This window comes from Struthio camelus, chromosome 14 (assembly GCF_040807025.1).
Source record: "Struthio camelus isolate bStrCam1 chromosome 14, bStrCam1.hap1, whole genome shotgun sequence".
Taxonomy (NCBI): Eukaryota; Metazoa; Chordata; class Aves; order Struthioniformes; family Struthionidae; genus Struthio; species Struthio camelus.
The window spans coordinates 22834884-22859019 of NC_090955.1; the positions used below are offsets into that span (position 1 = coordinate 22834884).

At 47.4% G+C, this 24136-nt stretch overlaps 2 protein-coding genes across 8 annotated transcripts in view; one reads left to right on the forward strand and one right to left on the reverse strand.

Annotated features, from left to right (window-relative positions):
- The window catches only part of POC1A (POC1 centriolar protein A), a 179363-nt gene that overhangs the window by 149701 nt on the left and 5526 nt on the right, over positions 1–24136 (reverse strand). For 2 of the 7 annotated variants that reach the window (XM_068960403.1, XM_068960404.1), the window contains exon 2: positions 4329–4425. The exons of 1 other annotated variant lie outside the window; for it this stretch is intronic. In XM_068960403.1, coding sequence (XP_068816504.1) covers positions 4329–4425 — 97 coding nt within the window. Of the gene's footprint in view, positions 1–4328; positions 4426–5852; positions 5920–7244; positions 7388–12383; positions 13032–24136 lie in introns of those variants that run through there. 4 more of the 7 variants (XR_011144061.1, XR_011144062.1, XR_011144067.1 and 1 more) reach the window with 4 other exon arrangements.
- On the forward strand, positions 13083–20176 carry ALAS1 (5'-aminolevulinate synthase 1). The gene is made up of 10 exons (XM_068907661.1): positions 13083–13453; positions 13733–13945; positions 14910–15065; positions 15144–15366; positions 15858–16042; positions 16687–16866; positions 17068–17232; positions 18357–18625; positions 19129–19291; positions 19886–20176. Exons 1-10 carry the CDS (start codon positions 13264–13266, stop codon positions 20044–20046), a joined length of 1905 nt encoding a protein of 634 aa, XP_068763762.1. The 5' UTR covers positions 13083–13263; the 3' UTR covers positions 20047–20176.

The window sequence follows — 24136 nt, forward strand, 5'->3', positions numbered from 1 at the left end:
AATTGATAGACCAGGAGTTAGAGAAGACCTTCCATGCTCTGGATAAGGAGCGGCAAGGCACAGGAATTGAAATCTGGGAGAGAGACCTTCATATATTAAACAGAAACCACCAAAATCAAGATGCTGAAGTGTGGGGAGGACAGACAAGTCAGAGACAGACGTACATGTTGTTTTATCTAGACAGCACAGGATACACTGAACTAAAATGGAGACAAATGGCTGCAGGAAATGGACACGCACACACAAAAAGCGGCTCCACAAAAAACAATATCCTGCAAAAAGATCATGTCTTCCTGCACAGAGCAGCTAGGCTGCAGGAATGTGCAGCTGAGAAGGGACAGGAGAGTCTGTCAGGAGCCTCCTGAATTAGAGAGGCTTAAAACATGCAGGCTTAGCATGTGGGCTGAATACAGCGCCAGCACAAGCACCCAGCGGGGTGGGGGCTCAGCCAGGCCTACAGCAGCAACCTAACCGTGATGAGGATGTGGGAAAGGGACACAGGAACACCAAGCTAGAAGGGGACAGACCCTTCTGCTCTCCTCCCCATACACCTCTTCATCTCCAAGGACCTGGCATATTAATGTCTCTTTTCCTAAGGTAACACAATTTATGTGGTTGTGCTGTCTCATCCTCCGATTGCTTGTGAAGCCCCTGAGTGACTTCAGCTTCTCCTTCTGCCAAGCTCGGCTCTTAAAAACATCAAATTCCTACCAGCTTTGAAGGGAAAGAGAAATCCCGCAGCGAGCAGGGAGGGGAGCCACGTTAGTGCCTCTGTTAAGGAAAGGACTGAGGCTGTCCTACATGGCTGCTGGTTATCCATCCAGCAAACGCGCACGCGCACACATTTCCCCATGCAGGGGCAGTCAGGGCACACCATGTCTCCAGCTAGCTAATATTTAGGGGATATGAGAGAGAGGATACACAACGGGTAGATATCAGAGTACTTGCAACAAGGGCAGGTACGAATGAAGTCGGGCTTCATTGAACTTCTTGTTCAAAAAGCAGTCCGTTCCTTACCTAGGTTACGAGAGTAACCTAAAACAAGGGTTTACACCAAGGACTTTCTCTTTTCTCCATGGGTATCACAAGGTGTCAGCTCTGCTGTGTGAAAAGGAAACAGAACAGCCCTAGGGTAACGGCACTGGCACAACACTCAAATTAATTTTGGTTCAGGTCCCAGTTTTACTATTGGCATCCAGACACATTTGCTGGTTCTGTGTCCCCTTTTCACCTCTGATGGGATAGGCTCCTCTCCCAGCAGGGACCACCCCTCCATCACACCTGGCACAGGTCTTCACCAGGCAACTCAAATCATGCAGACACACAACCAAGATAAAAGGGGCAGAACTGACCTCCTGGATTACTGAAACCAAGCCCAAGACAGGCATTACTGGACAAAGCAACTCTGACCACTAACCAGCAAGAGCCAAGTCCCTGTTTGCTACCTTAATGCACTATTCCCACATCACAGGGCTTGCGGGATCCTGGAGTTTGCCTGCTTTCAGCGTATCATATGTCCCTTCACCCCCTCTGACTGCTCAGTCCAGGACGCATGGAAGGCAGGCTGCCTCCCACCTCCCCCCCCCAGGGAACTTTCCACACTTTTCCAGAAAGAGCCACTGACTAGAGGAGCCCTATTAGATTTCTCCTACTTTTGAAGTTGTTTTTTCCCTTCGAGCTGATGACGACCTACATAATAAACAGGTCACTGGAACACAAGAGATTTTTTTCAGAGGCAGAGAAGAAAAGCCAAGCAATTCCCTCGCTGCGTGTGCTTCTGAGGACAAGTGAAGCACTGTTTCCCAGGGGTCCTATTCATCAGCCTCCTCCACGCTCAGCAGCCCAACTCTTCCTCTTTGTAATCAGTGGGATCCCACCGGGGAGAATATTGGGCCCTGATCAGGACATCAGGCTTATTAAGGACTAGCTGCAGGGGGGGGCGACCAAGGAGAGTTTCAGGAACATAAATGCTCCTCACATCAACTGCAAACATGCCACGTGCAGCCCACAGGCACAAGGCTGCGAGCCCAAGCAACAGCCTGCCTGCCCAAGATTCAACCAGTTGTGCAAGGCAAGCTCTCATCGAGCAGGCAGCAAGGCAAGAGAAGAGAGCAGCAAAGAGACGTGAAGGGGACAAGTCCCCACCGTCATCCCCTTGGTGCAAGAAGGGGACAAGTCCCCACCGCGACCCCTCGGTGCAACCTACCCCCAGCAGGACAGCTCTGGCTGTAACAGGTCCGCAGATCACAGGACTAAGAGACCCAGTCATTCCCAGCTGGAATGCAAGGGCCTTACCTGAGAATTTGGCAAGCAAGGGGAAGCAGTTAAAGGAGTCTGAACTTAATTTACTTCCCAAGTCATTTCTGCTCCGTTACAGGAAGCATTCCTAAAGGCTTGATACAATAAAGTACCAAATTGAAATTAGAAGGCATTGAGTAGCCCTGAGAGAAGGGAGACCCTGACATATCCCTTCAGCAACAGTTCGGCTTAAGGTCCAGCAGCACAGAACTGGACTGTCTCAAGACGTTGTCTCCAGCACCATCCTCCCTAGTCTTGCATCTGATTTCTCTCCATCTTTAGCCAGCCTCCCAAATGAGAGACAACACCAAGAAAGATGCAGACCAGCATATTTAATCCCCATACCTAACGGGTACACTGCAAGCAGGAAGCAGCTAGCTACCTACTCAGGGCTAAGGCAAGAATCTATTAGAGAAATGAATGTAATGTGATCCCGCCTGGGGCTCAAAGACAATCCCAGAAGGATAAACGGAGCAAGTGAGCAGAGCAGACAAGGGTAAGAAGCTCTCTCAAACAGCCCGATGGCTCCAAGAGCTCCTGTAACTATAGCGCAAGCCTGGTAACTAGGTCACAGTTATGATCCTTAATTAATCCTGAAGAGACCCCATCTGCTCTGTGAAATGTGACAGATAAGGTAGCTCATTAAACCCACAGACAGGCCAGGGGTAATGCCAACCCTAGCCCAGCCCATGGAGGTGCTGGGACAAGATCCCATCTGGCAATGGCGGCTGCTTTCCCCAGCCTGCTCTCTGCCAGGCTCTCTTAGCCAGCAGATGCCCCAGGCTCTCCCATCTCCTCCACAGAAGAGGCAGCTCAGAGCCAGTTCACAAGCCACTGCCCAAACCATACCAACATAAAGCCATAAAACAAGAGAGATCCCAGACAGAAAACAGCCCAGGGGCAGACAGGAAGGGTTGGGGCTCCAAGAGGAACCCCAGCTCGCAGTGTTGCACTCGCCCCATGACCCACTTCTCCCCCACACCCTTCTGGGCTGGGGTGTACTACCCCAAGTAACTGCTTCCCCCGACAGCTCTGGCAGAAGCTAACAAATACCAGCTTCTCCAAACACACACGGCCTCAACCTGAACAGGGGTTTAAATTAACACACTGGGCTCGCAGCCACAAGCCCTGAGCAACGGGCACTACACAGGAGTACAGGGTTCAGCAGAGAAAAGGGCACCACACTGCAGAACTCGAGAGGTTATGTGCTAGGCAGGCCTGCTTGTTCACTTGGCAAAACCACCTGCCCCTGACCATGACCACGACAGCAGAGTCCATCTGACACAACGGGTGGCAGAGACTGGCCAAGTGCAAGTGCATGGCTGGCTCTTGGGAGGAAAGCCTAAGAGCTTGTGATCTGCTCCGCCTCCAGAGCTTACCGTGCATTGCATCTACACCTGATCACTATGAACATCTTGATCTGCTTACATCTGCTGGTTGCAGGGAGATGAGCCGAGATAATGCTGATTGAGTTTTCAAGCCCTGCTTCTCCCACTGAGCAATTAAAAAGCAGTCACCATCAGCAAAGACAGTAAAACCAAAGAAGGCTCCTGAGAACTTAACACAGGACAGGAGCATCAAAAACAATGGTTTCAATGGAGGAACATGCGACTAATAAGCCCGACACTGACAGCAGTTGGGAGATGGGGGCAGTTTAGTACTGAAATCATGTCTCCAGAGCGCCTTGTTAATGGATCACTAGCACTACCACCCCAAAAAGCACTCTAATCAGCATCCTCGCACAACTGACAACACACCAAGCTGAATGAAATATATTAAAGCTTATCACCATTCGGAAACAGTCATACAGGTGACTTGGAGCAGTCTGCAACCCAGAGGTTCCCAAGGGAATCCAGAGGGTTTACCCCCTTTGCTCACCTGCAGAGGAACAGCACACTGGCTTGTCAGGCCAAGTACCGGCTTCCCCTTTCCCTCCTCCAGCCAAAGTGCAATTCCAGGCACTATGCAAACCCTGAAGAGCCTTCTCAATTTCAATACAAAACAGCACGCGATCCAGGGAACTGGCTCACCTCTGTTAGTTGCTGGCTCCTGTTCCGTGGCCGAAGCGGCGACTGTCTCCGCCTGTCTCCACACAGGTACCCCATCCTCTGCCACGGGGTCTCGTTCCTGCAGCAGGTTGGACAAGATGAACATCTGCTTCACATCTTCGAGCCTGGCCTAGTAAGTCTGTGTTGGTAACTGCCCAGCATGGCACCTCTCCCTGCCACTCACACACTGCCACTTCCCAATTCTCCATCCCAGATCAGCTGCAGCGGGAACTCAGGCAATTGCTAACGTGAGCTAGAGGACACACCTTTCAAAATCAGAACCAAGTCTAGCCCTAACACAGGCAAAGTTACTTCTTCCAAGACATCGTCGCCTTGTGAAATACAATTTTGCAAAAATGCCCTACCTCACACCAGCCCAGATATAGAGTTTGCTCAACACAGTCGCATCAGAGGCAGAAGAATTAACCTTTAAGTAATGAATGGGCTGTGAAAAAACTTGCCAACAAGACAACCCAACTGTCTCTCTATTTATTAGATATTGAAATAATTCATGCCAGTTGTGCTTTACTTGCAGGCTTCAAGGCGCCAAACAACAGAAATACAAAACTTATCAGGGCTTTCGGGGAAACAGTTCAGCCACTGCTTAAACCCTAGCCTCTCAGTAACAGAACAGCCTCATGCAGTGGAGTTAAACTGAAAGTTTGCTTGGTCAGCTGATTGCTAGAGAGAGCAATCTGTTACCCCTCAGCCCAAATTCTCTCCATGTGTAGAGGCATCAAACCTCCCCATCATTCTCATGTGGTTCAGTGCTCTCTCCCTTTCCGAGCCAGGGGAGAGGGTACTCTGATCAATCGGCCTTTTATCAGTGCTAAGAGCTGGGTGTCCTAGGAGAAGTCGCCTGTCCTAATACTGGACTTTAAAAAAATAAAGCCACTATAATAAACTCCACACTGGAAACAAGATGCAGCTTTTTAAGAACATGAACTCCAGTTTGTTCTTTCAAGTTAAACTTCCAAGCAGAGAGAGAGACTTGTTAAGACTAGAAGCCTTTAAAAGTCAACCTTAAAAAAAAAGAATCACAACAACTACACTCTAGTTACACTAGAAGATTTTGGAATGGCTTACAGGAATTGTTGGGCGAAATGCTGTAACTTGCAAGTCTCAAGAGACTAGATTTTTCTAATGGATATAAAAGCTCCCTAAAACGGGCAGAGCTCTATCTAGAACCTCAGCGCACACACGGCAAACTGACTATCCGCACCTTACGCTAAGCCAGCAACACATCTAGCCCTCTCCTCTCCCTTTGTCTTTCCTTGCAACCAACGTAACGTGAGAAACCAGATATGGAAATAAAGAGAATGACTTATGCCTGCCCCTTTTATTTTTGCTGTTTCAGTCTTAATTTCTCCACTGACCCCTTTTAACTCTTTTGCTCCGCAATGTTTTCACTTCCAACACTTTCTAGGAGATTCCATGGAATCAGCTTTCTTCTTCACCCAGGGCTGGAGCAACATGTGATTTCATGAGAAAGTATATGCATCTCACCTGATACTAAGTGGAGGGTTTCCTTAAATAAGGCATTAGAGACTCCAGGTTCTTTATCAGATGTCTCCTAGAGATACAACAGCAACACATTAAACCGTTTCCAATTCGTTCCCACCACCCTAAGCCAACAACTGACTAAACTAGGTTTGCTCAATACACCAAGACAGAGACTTTAAAATCTTCCCCTTCTGGGCCCTCCAGTACTGTAGATTAGAACTGGAACATTGTTCAAAGCAGCTGGAAAACTGTCAGGTCAAACAAACTGCATCGAGAACAGGGTCACAGTACCCTAGGATCCTCCCACCCCCAGCTGTCCTGGCTGGTGCTCATTCATACTCCTCCCAGGGCTGCCCGTGCTGGTTGGCAAGCAGGGTGGCCCAGGAGCCTTGAGACCAGAGCCCAAGCTTTGCTAGTCTTAGGCTGTGTTTGTAAAAAGCGTGGACGGAGCATTTGCTAGCTTTTCCGAGAGTTCAGTACAAAGGCAAACTAGGAGTTATCATGTCCCAGTACCGTTCCAAGAAACCTGAATATGTTGCAGAGTTTCTCTGGTCTGCATCTCTTAAGTTCATATTTGGAGATATGATGTACTGATTTCCTGCTTAATATTTAAGCACTGGCCCCTTCTCTGCTGCCACTGACACTCTTCTCATTTTAATGCCTTACCACTGTCCCTCTAACTTGATCTGTAATCTCTGGAGCATGAGGAGAAGAAACAGGTCTTCTGCCTCAAAGGTTAAGCAGCACGAGCTAAAGCAAAATAGCCCAGCAAGCCCCATCGGCAGGAGGAAGCAATGCTGAGTCTAGGAGATGGAAAGATTTGCAGTGGAAGGGACTGGACCACCAGGGAGCCTGTAGCTCATCCTTCCAGCTGTCTGCCACGGCACATAGGCCATGGAGTTACTCAGCCCCTCTCTGCTGCTTGGCCACTTCTCTCTCACCCTTTGGATTATTTCTTCCAAGGAGCTATATAACTAGTTCTTTAACTATAAAGCTTCCCTGACCGTTGACAGAAACGGTAAGAGATCAAAACTCTGATTTACACTTCCCTCTGTTTTTTGCTTGCTTTCTCCAAGAGAGTTCTTAGGACCCTTTCAAGGAAAGCAACGTCTAATGCTGTACAACAGCTGGATAAGCAGCAAAGACTCCTACGGCTTCAGTGGCTACTGGTTCCTGAGGTAACACCCACCAAGAAATTCATGGTTTGGGTCTAGGAAGGAGAGGGATTTTTCCCCCAGCTTCTCCTGTTGTCAGCAGACATGTTTTCTGAAATAATTTTTCCTTCACTTCAGTGAGAGATTATTGAGTCTTACAGAAGATGTTAAAATACTGTATGCAAGAACAAGACTTTGCTAAAACAAACCACAACTAGCCTTGCTTATAGTTGTACTGTACCTACAACAGGCCTTTTTTAGGTGACAGCTTTTTGGAACCCCAGCATTTTCATCCGCCCAGACGTCAGCAGCAGCTAGACCTTCCCAGGATTCCTTTCTCCTTATTTCCTGGCTGAAAAGGCAATCTTATCTGTATTACTCCACCTGGAAAAAGAAAGATAGCGTCTATATCTGCAGGAAACAGAATAGCACCGATTAAAACCCGGTCAAGTCTAAGAATCTCCATTTTGACAAAACTATTCCAATTCATACAAAGGATTTAGCTTATCCTGTAAAACTGTTTGCGGGGCGGTGACTGGGGAGGAATGAGAGCACCTGAACGTGCTATTGCCTTGTAAGGTGTCTGCGTGAGGCCCATGGAACAGGTATATAAGGCAGGGATATGATTTTTACAGGGTGGGAGCAACAGAAACAGGTATGTCCTTGATTTCCAACAAGCTTCTGATTGACAGAACTAAGTCGTTAACATGGCAGTGCTTTAAAAAGAGACAGCCAACGGGCCCCATCACATTAAACTCCTACAAGCCCAAAATTCCTCCAGCGTCTTGCATTTTCCACAGCTCGTGTGTCGATTTCTTGTTTTCAAGGACTTCTACAATCCTGTCTCTGCTCTGGCTTCCATCTTCCTGTCAACGCCCAAACTCAAGCATGTCTGAGGAGCTTTGGTAGTTGACCAGAACCACCTGGTGTAGCAAAGATGCTTTACTGTGTAAACATGACTCGAGTTTCCCTCTGGGCCATTCATTCGGACAGCAGAATGACATGCACTTCTTTCTCTCTTCAGTCAACTGTCCACCCTATTTAGAGAGGAGCAGGCTATTTACTTAAGAATAAAGTAAATTATTGGAGCTTTAATTGCTTTCTGAAACTCCAGTTACAGAGACCTTAATTTAGGAGCTAAGTCCTCTCCCCACCCTCTCACCCCTTTGTACAAGAAATACTCAGATTCACTCTTTGGAAAAATACTTTTCCTCTCTGCTAGCTACAGAGAGAGTTCAAGCTCCTCAGCTGGATGTAGAAGGTGATATCTCTGCCTAAGGAGCTAACGAGGAAGGAGGAGGACTGAAAGATGCAAGAAAAATGACGGCTTGAAGTCCACGATAATCCTAACAAAAATATACTGGTTGGACCCTACTGGTCCTTTCTAAGAGAAAGACGAAAGGAACGTGAGAGGAACAAACAAGGGTGTGATTGCAAATCACTGTACGTGAAACAAAGCTAACGTTAGCTGGAAGGATTCTTGTATCAGTTCCTGCAACATACCGCACACAGCAAGACAAACTTGAAGATGCCAAATGAAAGACAGTGCTGTATGATTTCCAACTCTGAAGCAACTTGAGGAAAGTCAAGGAGACATTCTGCAATTAAGATAAACCACTGCTGGCTACTGAAAGTTGCAGCAGCCCTAATGTGGGAGTAGTGCCTTGCAGCAGAAGGGCAGGGTGCCTGTATTAGGGTGGCAACAGCTTCTCCTGTCTCATCTGAACATGAGTCAGACTGAAATAAAGGGGTTTGCCAAGCTACAGAAGTCCTCTGCATCTGGGCCTCAGCAGGCAGGTAAGAAGGATCCTGACCCAACGCGCTTGTGAGGACCTACAGGCAGCCCATAAGTTTTCAAAGGCATCCACTGCACTGGGGAGAAAATCAATTTGGCACTTGTTTGCATGACCCTGGGTAAGGAGCTTGCTCCCTTGGTGGCTCAAAAAGGGGGGTGCAGCTCACGCACTTTCCGACAGATATCCCATGCCTCAACACTCAGCACCTCTTCCAGCTTGACTGAAAACCCAGCAGACTGGGGTCACAGAGAGAAAGGAGGTTCCCTCTTTTGTCAAGTAAGGAAAACATGGAGAGCATTCTATCCAAATGAGGAAGAGATGGGGGAAAAAATACTAAAGAAATGCAACATGGGAGGAATTTTCACTATGCTACTACTCTTACAACCCTTGAATTTTGCCTTAAAAGGTAAACAGCTCTCTAAGAACTGCTAGTCTCAGCACTGGAAGTGGAAATTCTTAGACCCAAGCCTGGAATTTGAGTCTGGATTAAATCCAGATGTCAGGATCACATCCACTCCTTTGGAAAACTCTGATCTCAATATAGGAAGAGATGGGGGGGGGGCGGCGAGGAGGACTGTTTTTCTGTCTTGCCCTTTTGTGACACTGAATGGGTGGGAAAAATGAGAAATGCGTGCAGCCTCTGATTTGGGAAGCGGGCAAGAGGGATTAAGCTTTGCTAATGGTACAGTTACACGTTTTCCTTTGGATAACCTGGGTGCAGAGGGGCTTTACTCTTGCTTTTCTCCTGAAGAATCTAAAGGCTTCTCTACAGATCAAAAAATCCAATTCAAATTCAAACAGAGGAACTAATTGCTGACAGATGTGAGACTGGATTAAAGTTACAAATTGCTGGTCAAGTTCTGTTTCTAGGAATATTAGGAAAACTTGTTAGAGAGGAGAGGGACAGAAGGGAATTATTTTCATGGCAATTCCCAGCTCAGCCTGTATAGTAAACCAATCACATAGAAAGAGACCATCTTTAGCAGCAACTTTTCATGGACATCTGCAGAAATCAACTTGACCTTGTGGCAGGGTTTTTTTTGTTTTTTTTTCCTTCCCTTTAGACTTCTATCTGGGAACCACTTTCTACTGCTTCTCATCCACCTCCCAGATTGCTGGAATTTAACCTTTTTTCTCCTCTTGCAACTCATTTAGCAAACAAATGGACAAATCATCAGAACAGAATGGGCTTTAGAAAACAAAAAAAAAAAAAAATCAGCAGAGACGCTCTGGGTAACTGAGCCCCTACCACTACATCCCATGAGCCTTTCAGGCAGATAGAGCTTCCCTTGCAAAAAGCCAGCTGGTATTCATAGTCTCAGTGGCTCTTACCAGAAGGCTGTTCCAAAACAGTTACAGCCAGGAACCACCCAAATTCCAACCTACACTTCTTCACGGCCAGCTGAGTAAGCGTTTGGTCTCACATCGAGGTCATCCCCGCAGCCTAAACCGTTTTTCCTTCTTTGGTACATGCTACTCCACCTTTTATGTATTCACAGGCAGCGAACCCGTTTCTCCCATGCCCACCAGTGGCCTCCTGACAGGCTGCGTATGCCTAGTTTTCCCTCTTGGGATGAGCTTCCTGTTCCCCGCTTGGCTACTACGGTACCATCCCATGCGTCTCTGTCTGAAATCCTCTTCCTGGAGTGCGGCAACCAGCTTTTGCATGGCACTCCAGCTAGTTTCTCCTGAGCCTTGGAGGATGAGGGTAATACAGCCCCACAATTAAAATCTTTAAATACCATTTAATTGATCCACTAAAGCCCTAAGAAACTTTAATTAACGATAGCTTTATTAGCATTTACTTCATCTTCACTACCTAAAACTCCCAAAGTGAGTGAACTGGCAGAGCAGTAGAGAAGACACCCTTTCCCCCTAATTTTACCACTATTTTTTCAGCACTTTATTGGACCTAGAGCTCACAACCATCTCTGTGCACTGACGGTGACATTCTCCTTTGGCAGCTCCCCAAGATAAGGGTCAAGTTTATGTCATTTCATTGCTATTTAGCTCTGCACAACTTCTGTCATGTACAAGGTTAAATAAATTCACCAGAAACAAGCTCGAAAACAGTGTTATGATGGGGTCTGATTAACACCACAGAGCCTAAGCAAGTTTGACAGGAGAGCTCAGGGTTCGGCACCGTTTGGAGATCTCACCATCTTAGCCAAGGTCACTTTGTCTCAGCTTCCAACCTTGAGTCATGTTTGGGTAACAAGCTGATGCTCTTCAGGCTCATTTACTGACCAGACTTGACATGGGCACTTCTAATTCTAAAAGCATAAGTTTCTGTATTCCAGCAACAGAGCAGGCTAACGCACTTCATCCCCCAACCTTGCAATATAATAAGATGCTGCTACTAAGATTAGGATAACGAAGCATTATCAGATTTCTGCGGGCTTGAACCTGCTGCGGCAGGTGTCCATACAGACAAGCTTTACAGTCTGTTGCGCTACTCGGCCAACGTACTTGTCAAACCCCTTTCTCTAGGGCGGGCTGTTGTTCATGAAGTATTCCTTCCGCCCCTCTTGAATTAAGTAGCATGGTCACAGAATACAAGAAGAAGGGGAGAAGGAAAGATGCCATCAACACACTATAAATCAGGCATACAGGACTCAGTTTCTGGTGTTAAAACTGAAATTAATCCAAAGAACACCGCAATGATCCCTTAGGTTCAGGAACCTAACTCTGCTCTGATGATATTCACCAGATATCTGCACAGCAGAATTTAGTAGTCTGTTTCCTCATTTTTAAAAATAACTGATGTGGGCAACAGCTTGAGGGTAGAGAGTCAGATGTTCGATGTGGGAAGGGAGAGCAGTCATCCAAACACACATCAGGCATCTTTAAACTTTTTTTTAATAGCTTATTCACTATTATGTTTTGCAAAACATAAGTACTTGCCGCGTGTAGCACTAACTGAAAGCCAGCTATGAAGAACGAGCTCTCTTCGTGAACAAACTCAGCTAAGAACTTGAAGCACCGTCCTGGTATTGCCAAGCGCCCAAGACTGTTGTTATCGCAACCGCTGTACGGGCTTGGATCGAATACCGTACCCTCAGCTTAATCATTTATTTACAGAACAAAATAAAACTGGCACACATGCAGTTTAATGATATCCACTTAAAAAAAAAAAGCTGTGTACGTTAATGGTAACTTCTGCACTATGTTGCTGAAATAACGAGTCGAATTGTTTAAGCTTTGAATATTAAGACTCACAAGTCAACGCCGTGCTAAATTTCTAATAAGCAAGCAAACTGTGCTTAAAACACTCTCTAGCCCTATTAAAACCCAAATATCCCATGCCTCTACCGTGTAAAGCCCCATTTGACTGTTATTAGGGCTCCACGAGGAACAAGCGAGGCCAGAACGCTGTCCGGTTCCCTAAGCGGGAGCTGAACGGCACGCGGAAGCTGACAGCGACTCTGCTGTTTAACGGGGGGTTTGAAAAGCTCGACCTCCTCGGGGTCTGCTTATCCAGGCCGCCAACTTCACGTGCTGCCACCAGCATCTTCAAACGCGGTGACAGAGGCGGGATCAGGCAATTACGGATTAATTCGTAACGTGTAAACATTGACCGATACCTTCCTAGCGCCTTGCGCAGCCAAACTCAGGAGCTCAGCAGCCACAGGTCTAGACAGGCTCTGCTCTTCCCCAGCCGCGACCGTACGAGTGCCTCCCAGCACCTCGACCGCTCGGTGAGACGCGAGGTGTCAGTCGAGAGGGAACTTTCGAAAGAGCGCTCCTCCTAAACCCCACACTTGTTACTCAATAAAAAAAGTACAGCTATCTTATAAACCAGCCAAAAGGTGGCTTTTGCCTGGGGGAAGGGGTGGGGTGAGGATGAGCGAGGCGGTACTCTGCGCGAGCCCGAAATCAGTGTTTTACAAGAAGAGGAAGAAAAAAACCCGTCACCTTCCCTCCCCTGGCCCTTTCGGCGCTCGGGGGGTAGCGGCAGCTCGCAGAGCGCTGCCGACGCTTGGTGCCGCCGGGCTGGCTACGAGGAGAGCCCCGGCTAGCACGAAAACAACCCCACGGAACACCACGAAAATAAAAACCACCCTCCCTCCCAAGCGGACGAGCAGAGAGGCGCTAACGCCTGTCGCGGGCCAGGGGCCGCAGGGTTCAGCGCTACTCCCCGCCGCCCGTCTCACGAGAACGCTGTTCCCTTCGCCGGGCGCCGGGCACCGGCACCGCCCTCGGGCACGGCGCCAGCCCCAGCCCCGCCGCCCTCCGACCCTTCTGGAAAAGGCGCGCGGCCCCGCCCCGCCCCGCGCCACACCAGGCCGGGGGCGGGCGGCCGGCCGCGCCCCGCCCCTCCCGCGCCTGCGCCCATGGGGGCGGCGGTGGCAGCCGCAACGCGCATGCGCCCTGCTCGCCCGGCCTATATAGGGAGCGGCGGCACTCGCAGCGGCGAGGCGGGTGCCTGTCACGACAGGGCGGTGAGGCGGCGACAGCGACACGATGGAGGCGGTGGTGCGGCGCTGCCCGTTCCTGGCCCGGGTGCCGCAGGCCTTCCTGCAGAAGGCCGGGCCCTCGCTGCTGCTCTACGCCCAGCACTGCCCGCGCATGATGGAGGCGGCGCCGGCCCGCGCCCTCGGCAGCTCGGCCGGGTGCCGGCAGCGCGCTGAGGAGACCCCGGCCGCCCGCCGCGGTGAGTGCGGGGGGGGGGGGGGGCGCTGAGCTCCCCGCCCCGGGGTGGGGGGGGGGGGAAGGACGCGTTTCCCCCTTCCTGCGCCGCGGTGCCGGACGAGCGGCTGAATCAGGCGCTGGAATTTCCTCCTTCCGCGAAATAAGACGCAAACGCTCGGTTAAGCGGCCCCGGTCGGCTCCTGCCAAGTCCGGCGCTAAGGGCTTAGGTAGAAAAGCTCCAGTAACCGCGCCGAAACGATGAAACTGAAGCCTCTCTCCCCTCCCCTTCCTCCCACCTCAGAGGCCAAAAGTGCCAAAGACGCCGCTGAGCAGAGCGCCGAGGGATGCCGGCCGCCCGCCGGCCACCCGCCGCCTGCTGCCGCCGGCCCCCCGAGCTCTGCTACCAAGTGCCCCTTCCTGGCAGCTCAGATGAATCACGGGAACAGTAATGTCTTCTGCAAAGCCAGCCTAGAACTCCAGGAGGATGTGCAGGAAATGCAGCCCGAGAGGAAAGGTAGGTATTTTGGGCTCTGAAGCGTTTGCCTTTGGTGCCTGACTCCACTCTAGCACATGCCAGGTCTTAACTGACACCACTTAAATTGTGTCAGTAGGACCATGGGAGATGACAAGCTGTTGTAGCAGACACTGGGTGTTAATGGTGTATCAGCTGTATTCTGCAATGATTGCCCAGGGTGATTCTGATGTGGGAATAGCACCCTGCTTTTAGGGCTGTGAACCAAGCTGTAGCACTTGTACCCAAAGTAGATGTTTAGGACTCAAGTGAGCTTTACCAAAGTGCTGGTATAGACAAGGTGGTATATCCAGAGAAGAAGGAAGTCAGGACAGGGTACTATGTAAATAGCAGCACAAATCCAAGCTGGCAAGCAAGCAAGCAACCTTTTTCATTTGTTTGACATGACAGAAGGGTGTTGGCTGGCTTGGTGCAGAAGGGCTGTCCTTCAAAGCAGCAAGCTTCTGACAAAGTTTTGTCGAAAGATGCTTTTCAGCCATATCAGTAAAACTTTTGCCTTTCTCAGAAAGGAAGCTTGTTTTACTTCTCTGGTTTTCTCTGTGGCTTGGGGGAAAACTCTACCAACTGAACAAAATGCTGGGAGTTAAACAGAAGCTGCTAACCAGAACTCCTGACTTCAGTTAGCTATGTACCAGCTCTTTCAGATGGGAGCTGCACCCTTATAGAGTAGGTTTGCTAGTCAAGATAAGCCAAGTGTGGTGCAAGGACATTGCATTGTCTTGTCATTGATTAGCAAACTAGTTTTTCCCCTGTTGTCTCATACAGGGCAAAGTTATAAGCCAATAAGAGCCGATGCCAACAGGATGCCCCATGGATTCAACTGCAGGCCCTTAAAGAACAAAGGGTTAGAGTAACTTAAAATATCTGCCTTGCTGAACTCATAACTTACCTTTTCATTTTGTTTCAAAAGGATTAAGCTCACTGCAATTCTTTGCCATGTCTGTAGGTACAGAATTTGCCAAAACACCAGCTAACTCCACAGTGAGGAGCCCTCAAACTGAGGGAACAGAGCAGAGTGGCTTGCTCAAGAAGTTTCAGGATATTGTGCTCAAGCAAAGACCAGAAAGTGTCTCTCATCTGCTTCAGGATAACTTGCCAAAATGTAAGCTTAGCTGGCAAAACCCCTGTAGCCTGTCTGCTTGTGATTAACTCCTATGTACTTAAGTCTGTCTTATTTCAGCTGTGGCCACCTTCCAGTATGATCAGTTCTTTGAGAAGAAGATAGATGAAAAGAAGAAGGATCATACTTATCGAATATTCAAAACAGTAAACAGAAAGGCACAAATCTTTCCCATGGCAGATGACTATTCTGATTCTCTTATCACCAAAAAGGAGGTGTCTGTGTGGTGCAGCAATGATTACCTGGGGATGAGCCGTCACCCTCGTGTGTGTGGAGCAGTTGTGTGAGTAGTACTGTGCTCTTAAGATGCAGTTACAAGCTACGGTGGTCTATAGAAGCTTTTATAGAAAGTCCTCCCTGGAATTTATACTTCTACTGTACTTCATAACTACTTTGGCATTACTCTTTCATATAATGAAGCCTTAAAGCTTATACTTCTCTTAAGCCTTGATAGGTGGTGGTTTTCCCCCCCTTCCTCCAGGGCTGCAACATAACCTGTCAGTCGCTGACCCTGCTCCTTGAGCTTCCTCAGCAGCCCCCAAATATTAGCAGATAAACTGGATTGTATATTGCAGCTGTACTTGATACCTTATTCATTAGCCTATTGAATCCCTGAGGTGTGCAAGTTGCTCAAAGACCTTAAAATAACAGCTGCTTTTCACAGCCAGCTCTTTTTAGAACGATAGAGATTGTGTAGAATGTTTTCAGCAATAATCCTATATTCATCTTTGTGTTGCTCAGTAACACTAATGCCTCTCTTTGGGCACTCTGTAGGGATACACTGAAACAACATGGTGCTGGAGCAGGAGGCACAAGAAATATTTCAGGAACAAGTAAATTTCATGTTGATTTGGAAAAAGAACTAGCTGATCTTCATGGAAAAGATGCAGCTCTATTGTTCTCATCTTGCTTTGTAGCCAATGACTCCACCCTCTTCACTCTAGCTAAAATGCTGCCAGGTGAGACCTCAAACTGCATCCCATGTTTACCACAAAGACACAGCCACCCTGTCCTGAGCAGTTGGGAGTACACTTCCCAAATGGCTGCCCAAACTTGAGAATTCATCCTCCTCAGCCAGAGAAGTATTTGTCCTTTGACTGCCACATTTAAATTCTGCTCCACTCTGCAAGTCTTAGTAGCAGCCTACTGAAACTGAGGACCAGGAGCTAGGAGCCCCAGAAAGAGTTGGGGACAAAGGGCTCCACTTCTGCTCTGACATTTGAAACCACCTAAACATGAGGCAGCAGGGATTTAGTTTCTGCCCACCTGTGGGTGAGAGCTTTTCTCCCTTGACCACTCCCCAGGTAACCTGTCCAAGACAGGTTCACTTTGTTAACTTCAGAATTTCTAAGAGGATTGGATAGAACATTAAGGACTTGTAAACACTCTTCAGCATTTCCTTAAGCTCAAATTTCTTTTAGTTAAACACTAAAGGAAGCCTTAGATACTATTTTGCTTCATAGTCTAACTTGGACTCTTGATCAAAAGCATTCCTTTCTAGAATATGCTGCCCTCACTGCTTGCACACTTTCCATATAGAACATGGTGCTTGGAAGCAGCTAATGCTTTCTGTACTTAAAGTGTAACTGGGTTGTTCCCTCAGGCTGTGAGATTTACTCCGATTCAGGAAACCATGCCTCCATGATTCAGGGGATTCGAAACAGCAGAGTGCCAAAGCACATATTTCGCCATAACGATGTCAACCACCTTCAAGAATTACTGAAGAAGTCCGATCCATCTACTCCCAAAATTGTTGCATTTGAAACTGTTCACTCAATGGATGGTAAGGTAGCATAAACCCATCACCCTCTTGTAGTGCAGTTGATTCTCAAATCATCTATATCTGAGATTTAAAAGTGTAAAATGCTGTAGGAGTTGACGTGAAAATAGGCTTCCAAAACGCCTAGCGTTTGGGGTGCTTCTAATGTTTGTCAAAGTTGAGTGCAGGGAATCCTAAACTGCCAACCACTGCTTTGATTCTTAGGTGCTGTCTGTCCTCTGGAAGAGCTGTGTGATGTGGCCCATGAGCATGGGGCAATCACCTTCGTAGATGAAGTGCATGCTGTGGGGCTGTATGGAGCTCGAGGTGGTGGTATAGGAGACCAGGATGGAATCATGCACAAAATGGACATCATATCTGGAACACTTGGTATGCATGGCCTGACAGCTTCACAAAAGCTTGTGTACCTTAAGTCAGCAAAGCTTATCAGCAGCCAGATTAAGTGGGCTAACTCAAAATTGGTCTATTCAAGCGAACTTGCTAGGGATTTGGAGGGGTTTTGATTTTTTCCAAAGAGCCCAAAGGATTTAAGTACACGTCCCATAAACTTTCAAAAGCATTTGTGCTAAGCTACTTACACTGCCTTACAAACCAGTTAAGGTAGTGTTATTTAAACAAGCTAGCAAAAATCCCCCAGTGGCATATTACACAACTCCTGAGTAAGTTCAGGTGAGAATGCTAGTACAGTAGCACTCCACATTTAGTAGTACTTTGTTCTTTTATGTGAAATGGGGTGTTTCTAATCCAGAAACCTGAGATGGGGAGCTATGTAAAGAGATCTGACAAGAACTGAAGCAACTGCTATTATCTGAATAGAATGCAGGCTCCAGAGTAAGCCTACTGCTGCAAACTGAAATGCTCTTTGCTTCCAAAACGGTAATAAAACCTGGCAGGAAAGTTCATGGTTTTCAAGCTTGTTAAGACTACTACTTAGCTCAATAAAAGCTGAAGAGTTCAGCAAACACCCTAGTGGGGTTTTTTTTTTTTGGGGGGGGGGGGGGTGGAGTGGGATGTTTCTCTTCTGCTACCTGAGCTTTCCCCTGGTTTGAAAAGGAGGACTGGTATCTGCCAAGTAACCACAGTATCCTCTGTGCTCCTTAGGAGCACAGTCTATTTCTAGCATCCCTGGGACAGATTACTTTAAATCTGCTGAGAGACTTAGTGTTGATCATTTGGGGTCACTACTGAAGTTGGTGTAGTTGATGTTTCTGCTTATAAGATCTTCCCTAAATCAGAACATGGACACTTGATAGAGGGTCTTGAACTGTCCTTGCTTGGCAATAGCTAGATCTTTATTACCACCATTGTTTTAAAAACAAAGCTGTTACATGTGCTGAGTTAATACAAGATTAGTAGTGGGAGGGCTGGAATTGTTGCCGGCCACATACTTCATGTAGTCAAAATTTGCTCCTTCAAGTAAAGCAAAGTACAGCTATAATTTAAGCCCTTCTTAAGGGTGGAAGGAATAAGCTTGGCTGCCTCTTTCTTTTCAGGCAAAGCATTTGGTTGCGTAGGAGGGTACATCTCCAGTACAAGTTCTCTAATAGACACTGTCCGTTCATATGCTGCTGGCTTCATTTTCACAACATCCCTGCCACCCATGCTCTTAGCTGGCGCGCTAGAATCTGTCAGAACTCTAAAGAGCACGGAGGGGCAAGTTCTGAGACGCCAACACCAACGCAATGTTAAGCTTATGAGACAGATGCTGATGGATGCAGGGCTTCCTGTGGTGCACTGCCCCAGTCACATCATTCCAATAAGGGTGAGTACTTAGGATGCCTGTAACAGAACCATGGTGCCTGTTTTCCTCTCTGTGATCGCATTAGACTTCCAGGTTATTGGTAAAGGTTCACAGAGTTGAAACCCATACTAGTGTTCAGCAGTGATGTGCTAGCAGTCAGGCTTCCATTCCTTGTCTGTAGAATAGGAACGTGATTCTATTAACCACAGCCTGCTCCAAGTGCTTGAAAGCAGAACGACAGAGTGCATGAGACCTGCAATGTAACACTATACAAAAAGGAAGGAGACTTAAGACCAACTGCTCAAGAGTTCAGATACAAACAGCTACCTGCTGAGGTTGCAGTGGTGTGGCCTTAGCCCCAGGCAGCACTGCAGTGAGCTTTTAGCCCCTTTCTGCTGCCTGGTCTATTAACAGGTACAAGGAAGAGCAGTCATGTTTGATTCTTTTGGGGAACTAAGCTGCTTCAAGAGTTCTGTCACCTTGCATGTTTTGGTTACTCCTGTAACTACTACTTTGAATTTTAGGTTGCAGATGCTGCTAAAAATACAGAGATCTGTGACAAGCTGATGAGCCAGCACAGCATCTATGTCCAAGCAATCAACTACCCCACTGTTCCCCGTGGAGAAGAGCTGCTACGTATTGCCCCTACACCTCACCACACCCCTCAGATGATGAGTTATTTCCTTGGTGAGTGGATTCTTGTGTCAGTGAAGAAAATACCGGGCAGGGGCTCTCCATGCAATCTTTGCTCTAAAGATGAGACTAGGAAATACTAGTTGTAGACATCACTAACTTGGGCAATGTCTTTTCACTGCTGCAGCGCTCATACTGCCTGTTCTTGTGCTTGACTTGCCTAGAGCATGACTAGTGAAAGCCAGTGCACTGCAGCCTAGAGTGCAGCACATACAAGCCCAGGGCAGTACTTGAGCTCGTGTTTGGTTTGTGTCCATTCAAACCAGTCTTCATATTTATTACATGGGGTCCAAAGAAATGTGCTCTTCTCAACTGAGCTGTTAACCTTCTCTTAAATGTTGATATGGTCAGGAAAACTAGCTGCTGTTTCTTCCTGTGAGAAGAGGCAGTATAAGCATAGTTGAGACTTAATTGCAGCCCAGTCACCTAACTCCAGAGTGAACTCCACTGAATTATGTCACAGTGAATTCCTGTTATCCCTTTTCTTTTGCTAGGAAAAGACATACCGATTTCTTATTTTTCTGCTTCTCTAAAGTGATCTGGTGTCCTAAGCAAGAGCTGTTCTCAATACATTTCTGTTTATCACAGAAAAACTGCTGGCCACATGGAAGGATGTTGGTCTGGAGCTGAAACCACACTCTTCAGCTGAATGCAACTTCTGTAGAAGACCTCTGCATTTCGAAGTGATGAGTGAACGGGAAAGATCCTACTTCAGTGGCATGAGCAAACTAGTATCTGTCAGTGCTTGAAAGTAACAGTGTTGACCTTATTCTTGTCTAGTTCTAGTACCCAGTCAGTAGCATTTTTAAATTGCTTAATAAGCATTTTAATCATAGTGGAAGCACTAAGCTCTGAAAATAAATTTCTAGAGCCATTACACCCACTTGCATTCTTTATGCTTGCTTAACCTGCGTAAGCAGAGCTGAATTGTCAGTGGCTGGAGGGGGATGGAGTGGAATAAAAAGGGGTCTGCAGCTGAAGTAGTGCCTTTTCAATGGGTATAAGCCAGAACAGTACTACAAGGTATGGGTTCACAGGCATGAAAAGGAGAAGCTGATATTGATAGGTTTTTTATGAGCTTCTACCTGAAGGCTTTTGCAAACATGCAGATACAATACAGCATACACACTAAAACTAAGCTATTCTTACAGAAGCGTATACTACAGTATTTCCTAAATAAGATGCTTTTTTTTTGGAGGAGGAGGAAGAGATTTAGAATGGGTGCTATTAGATGCTGCCTCGCCCCACTCTCTCACACTTTCTCAGCTAGCTCCAACAAGCAATGTCCTCTTCCCCAGGCACCACCCCATTGGGTGGTGTTCAGCAGGGTAGATTTTGTACCCAATTGTTTTAAGAGGAAAAAAGTGCTAATGGGATTTAATAAGTAGTTGCAAAGCACCATTTGACCCATGATTAGAAAACCAAGCTGGCAGGATAATAGTGTCTGGGAGAGAAGGGCACCTTTTCCACTACTCAAATCACAGTGGATGCAAGTTGTCCCCTGCTGAGGAAGTTAAGGCTGGAAGAGACACAGGCAGGCTCTGCATGTTCTCCAGTGCCCTCAGAGCTAGACTTCAGTGGAAAAATGGCTCGTCAGTAAACAGTGCCTAATAATTCATGGCTTTGGCAGAAGTCGTTGTCCTAGAATGTCAGTGCTGCTTTTGCAACCTCTGGAAACTTAGCACAGCAGTTAAGAACAGGGCTACTGAACAGGGGGAGGTAATTTTGTTTATTTTATATATATTTTTATATATATATATATACTCTCCAGAGGTCAATACTGGCATGAAGTCTAGAACAAAGAGCTAAATTGCTTCCTTCATGCATGCTCCAGTGTAGTTTCCCTGAATCAATGAAAAGCTCGCTTGTCCAGGTACACTTGTTTCCAGGATATAAAAAGCAAGCCAACAAATACATTGCTGCTCCTCAGCATATCCTATCCATCAGTTCCTACTGGTGTCTCTAGCAACTACCTGTCAGTGTTAGGCTCACTTCTAGGAGTGTCTGCCTGTAGCAGCAGGCAAGCTGTGAAGCTAAGAAGTTACAATACCACACATAGCTACCTGTTAGGGAGACAGAAGCCCAAATCAGAGCAAGATCATCTGTTCCATGAGTTTGAAGTCACCAGTAATTTAAGCATGTACTGAAGCACACTGCTCTTCTCAACAGAATTCCTATCAAAACATTCAACTTCCAAGGTAAAGAGCCAAGCTATTTTTAAAAAGCCCCTTGCTAACCAGTGGAGTGATCATTGCTTGAGATAATGGTTGCCTCTGTTATGTGCCTGTTCTGCAGGAGGGTAGAGGGGTGAGAACCACCTTCCACCAGGCTGCAGGATTAACATACTACTTCAGCTTCGTTGCTAAACAAGGCAGTTTAGCAAGTGGCACAGTCAAATTCGCCACTGAATGATGGTATATGCAAGCAGTTGCTTTGCTTTTCCAAACCACTTAGCTTTTACTTGCTGTTACAGTATCCTGACCTTACTTAGGCAAATTCCAGTGCTAGTCAAGGAAAAATACAATGCGACACCATGGTTTCCTTGTCTTGCAACAAACAGTTTGTGCCCCAGGATTGACAAAAACGCATCTCCATTACAGATCTTCTCATTTTGTATTAAGTCTTAGTAACATGATACATCAAATAAAAGCCAGGTCCTACATCAACCTCTGCTAGAGCAGCGTCCCTAACATAATGTCCCTTAAGTGCCATTTTGAACAGCTAGCATAAGCAATCAGGGTATGCGCGAGAGGATATGTTGCCTAGCACATAGCCATGTTTTCTGACACTACAAGGTTACTTGCATTTCTGGTTTCTTCCCTGATAGCGTACATAACTGGCCCAACACTTCACACACCGCTTCATAAGCCTGAATTTTGCTTCTAGTTTTTGTAGCCATTACTTTTCACTCCTTTGTACTGCAGAGGAGAGGAAGTGAGACACAAGAAAGGGTACCAGCTATTAGAAATCTCTAAACAATTATTCCAAGTTAGTGGTGAAAGAGCACTAGTTCCTGAGATTCCTGGCAGTTCATGCTGCTGCACCCATTACATCAGATGGGACAAGTTATCTTAAATTCTAGTGCAGGTAAGGGTGGGAGAACAGAGCCAGCGCGCAGCACAAGGTTGGCAGAAAAGTTTATCACTTAAGTGCCAAGAACGACAAACCCAATGCCAAACAAAAGGGATCGTTTTTCCGCAGCAAAAAGGGCACAGAATGAAGAAACAAACACATAGTTTCCCAGCAAACAAAGCTTGAATAGCAGATTGCAAAACTAGTTATAGTTACATAAGCATTGGTTTGATTTCTGGAAAATAACAGAGGAAGTAATAAGTAAAAGATGTTCAGACTCTAGGACAAATGGTCCATAGCAGCATCAGAGTAAGCAAGCAAGAATACAGCTGTAAAGTCACTGTTCAGATTTGTCTGTGGAACCGCAGGGGCAAAAATAATCCATTTACTTGAATGTTGTATAACCCCAGTCTCATACCCCCCTCAGTTTGTCAACTTATTTCCTCAATAGGGAAATTCCAGGCAACACAAGTGGGTACGATCACAGTACAAACATCCCAAAGGCATCCAAAAGCACCTGCGTCCCCAGTTATCAGAAAGAGGAATGCACCCCACACTAACAGGAGCTGCTCCAAAGAGTGCTCTCTGTTGTTTCAGCACAGCCATAGGATGTAGAGGCCAAGTGCTCCTCTCCGGAGACAGCTCTGTCATCAGCTAGCACGCATAGGAGTCTGGATGCAGCCTCCTGCTTATCCTCCCCACGCTGCCACTGCTACAAACTGGGGAGCTGGAAGGAGGGAAGGACTCGCCGGGTGGTTTGTGCCCTTCCCTGGGACTGAAAGGGCACTACCAAGGACAAGGTGCCAGGCTAGGCAGACTTTTGCTGTGACCCAATAGGAAGAACTAGATCATTGTAAGAAAAGGAAACTAAGAGAGAAACCAGTAGAACAAACAAAGTAGAACATGCTTGCAGAAAGGAGCGGGCACGGAGCAGCCCATTGACGCATGGCACGGGGCAACGAACCGCTCCGCGAGCGGAACGAGGCTTCGCTCTGTCCCTACAACCCATGTTCACTTCAACCACCTCGGCTCCCTCCTCTGCCACAGGGCAGTCCTACCATTGCCACCTGCAAGCCACCAGCTGAGCAAAGGCTGCCTGTGCCACACCAGCTGCCGAGCCAGCTGCGCTCTCAGCAGCCAGCCTGCACTTGCTGGCCAAAGGAAACAGCTCGCTGCTGAGCTCACGCTCTGTAAACTGTTAGTGTTCACAAAGCTTTGGGACCTCTGTTTCCTCAAAGCCTCCAGCTATGTAGTGTAGGTGGCTGAAGATAACCAGAGGGTTCAGTTCCAAAGGAGGAACCAGTATCATGAGCTCATGAACCTCATTTATTTAGGAAACCAGACTAAAAACATCCCATCAAACCCCACACGACAAGAGAACCCACTACACTTTCTGAGCTTGGAGACAGTCCTTCCTTCTGCACTGAGCCACATGCCCCTCTGCTAGGCAGGTTCTGTAGAAAACACATCCTAAAGCCACCAGGGCAGAGAGGAGAACCAAAGAGCCACCAGCTGACAGATAGCCCAAAGAGAAGGGAGGACACTAGCACCTCTGCTTCTGGAAGACTGTAAGCACAACACCCCTCCAGCACTTCCAAGCTTATTTGCCCAGACCCTCACTACAGCCTAGCAGGACAGGCCAAACTCTTGGGACAGGACCAGAGGCAACAGGGAGGGAAAGAGGCACTGTTCAGAGCTTAACCACACATCCTCCTCCAGTGGGGAAGGGGAGGACCCCACATGCCCCAGCAGCAGGTCACTGCACCC

Coding starts and splice junctions, on each gene's coding strand:
- ALAS1 (XM_068907661.1), top strand. CDS start 13,264: ATGGAGGCGGTGGTGCGGCGCTGCCCGTTCCTGGCCCGGGTGCCGCAG. Junction 16,043..16,686: donor TCTAGCTAAAATGCTGCCAG/GTGAGACCTCAA, acceptor TTGTTCCCTCAG/GCTGTGAGATTTACTCCGAT. Junction 16,867..17,067: donor AACTGTTCACTCAATGGATG/GTAAGGTAGCAT, acceptor TTTGATTCTTAG/GTGCTGTCTGTCCTCTGGAA.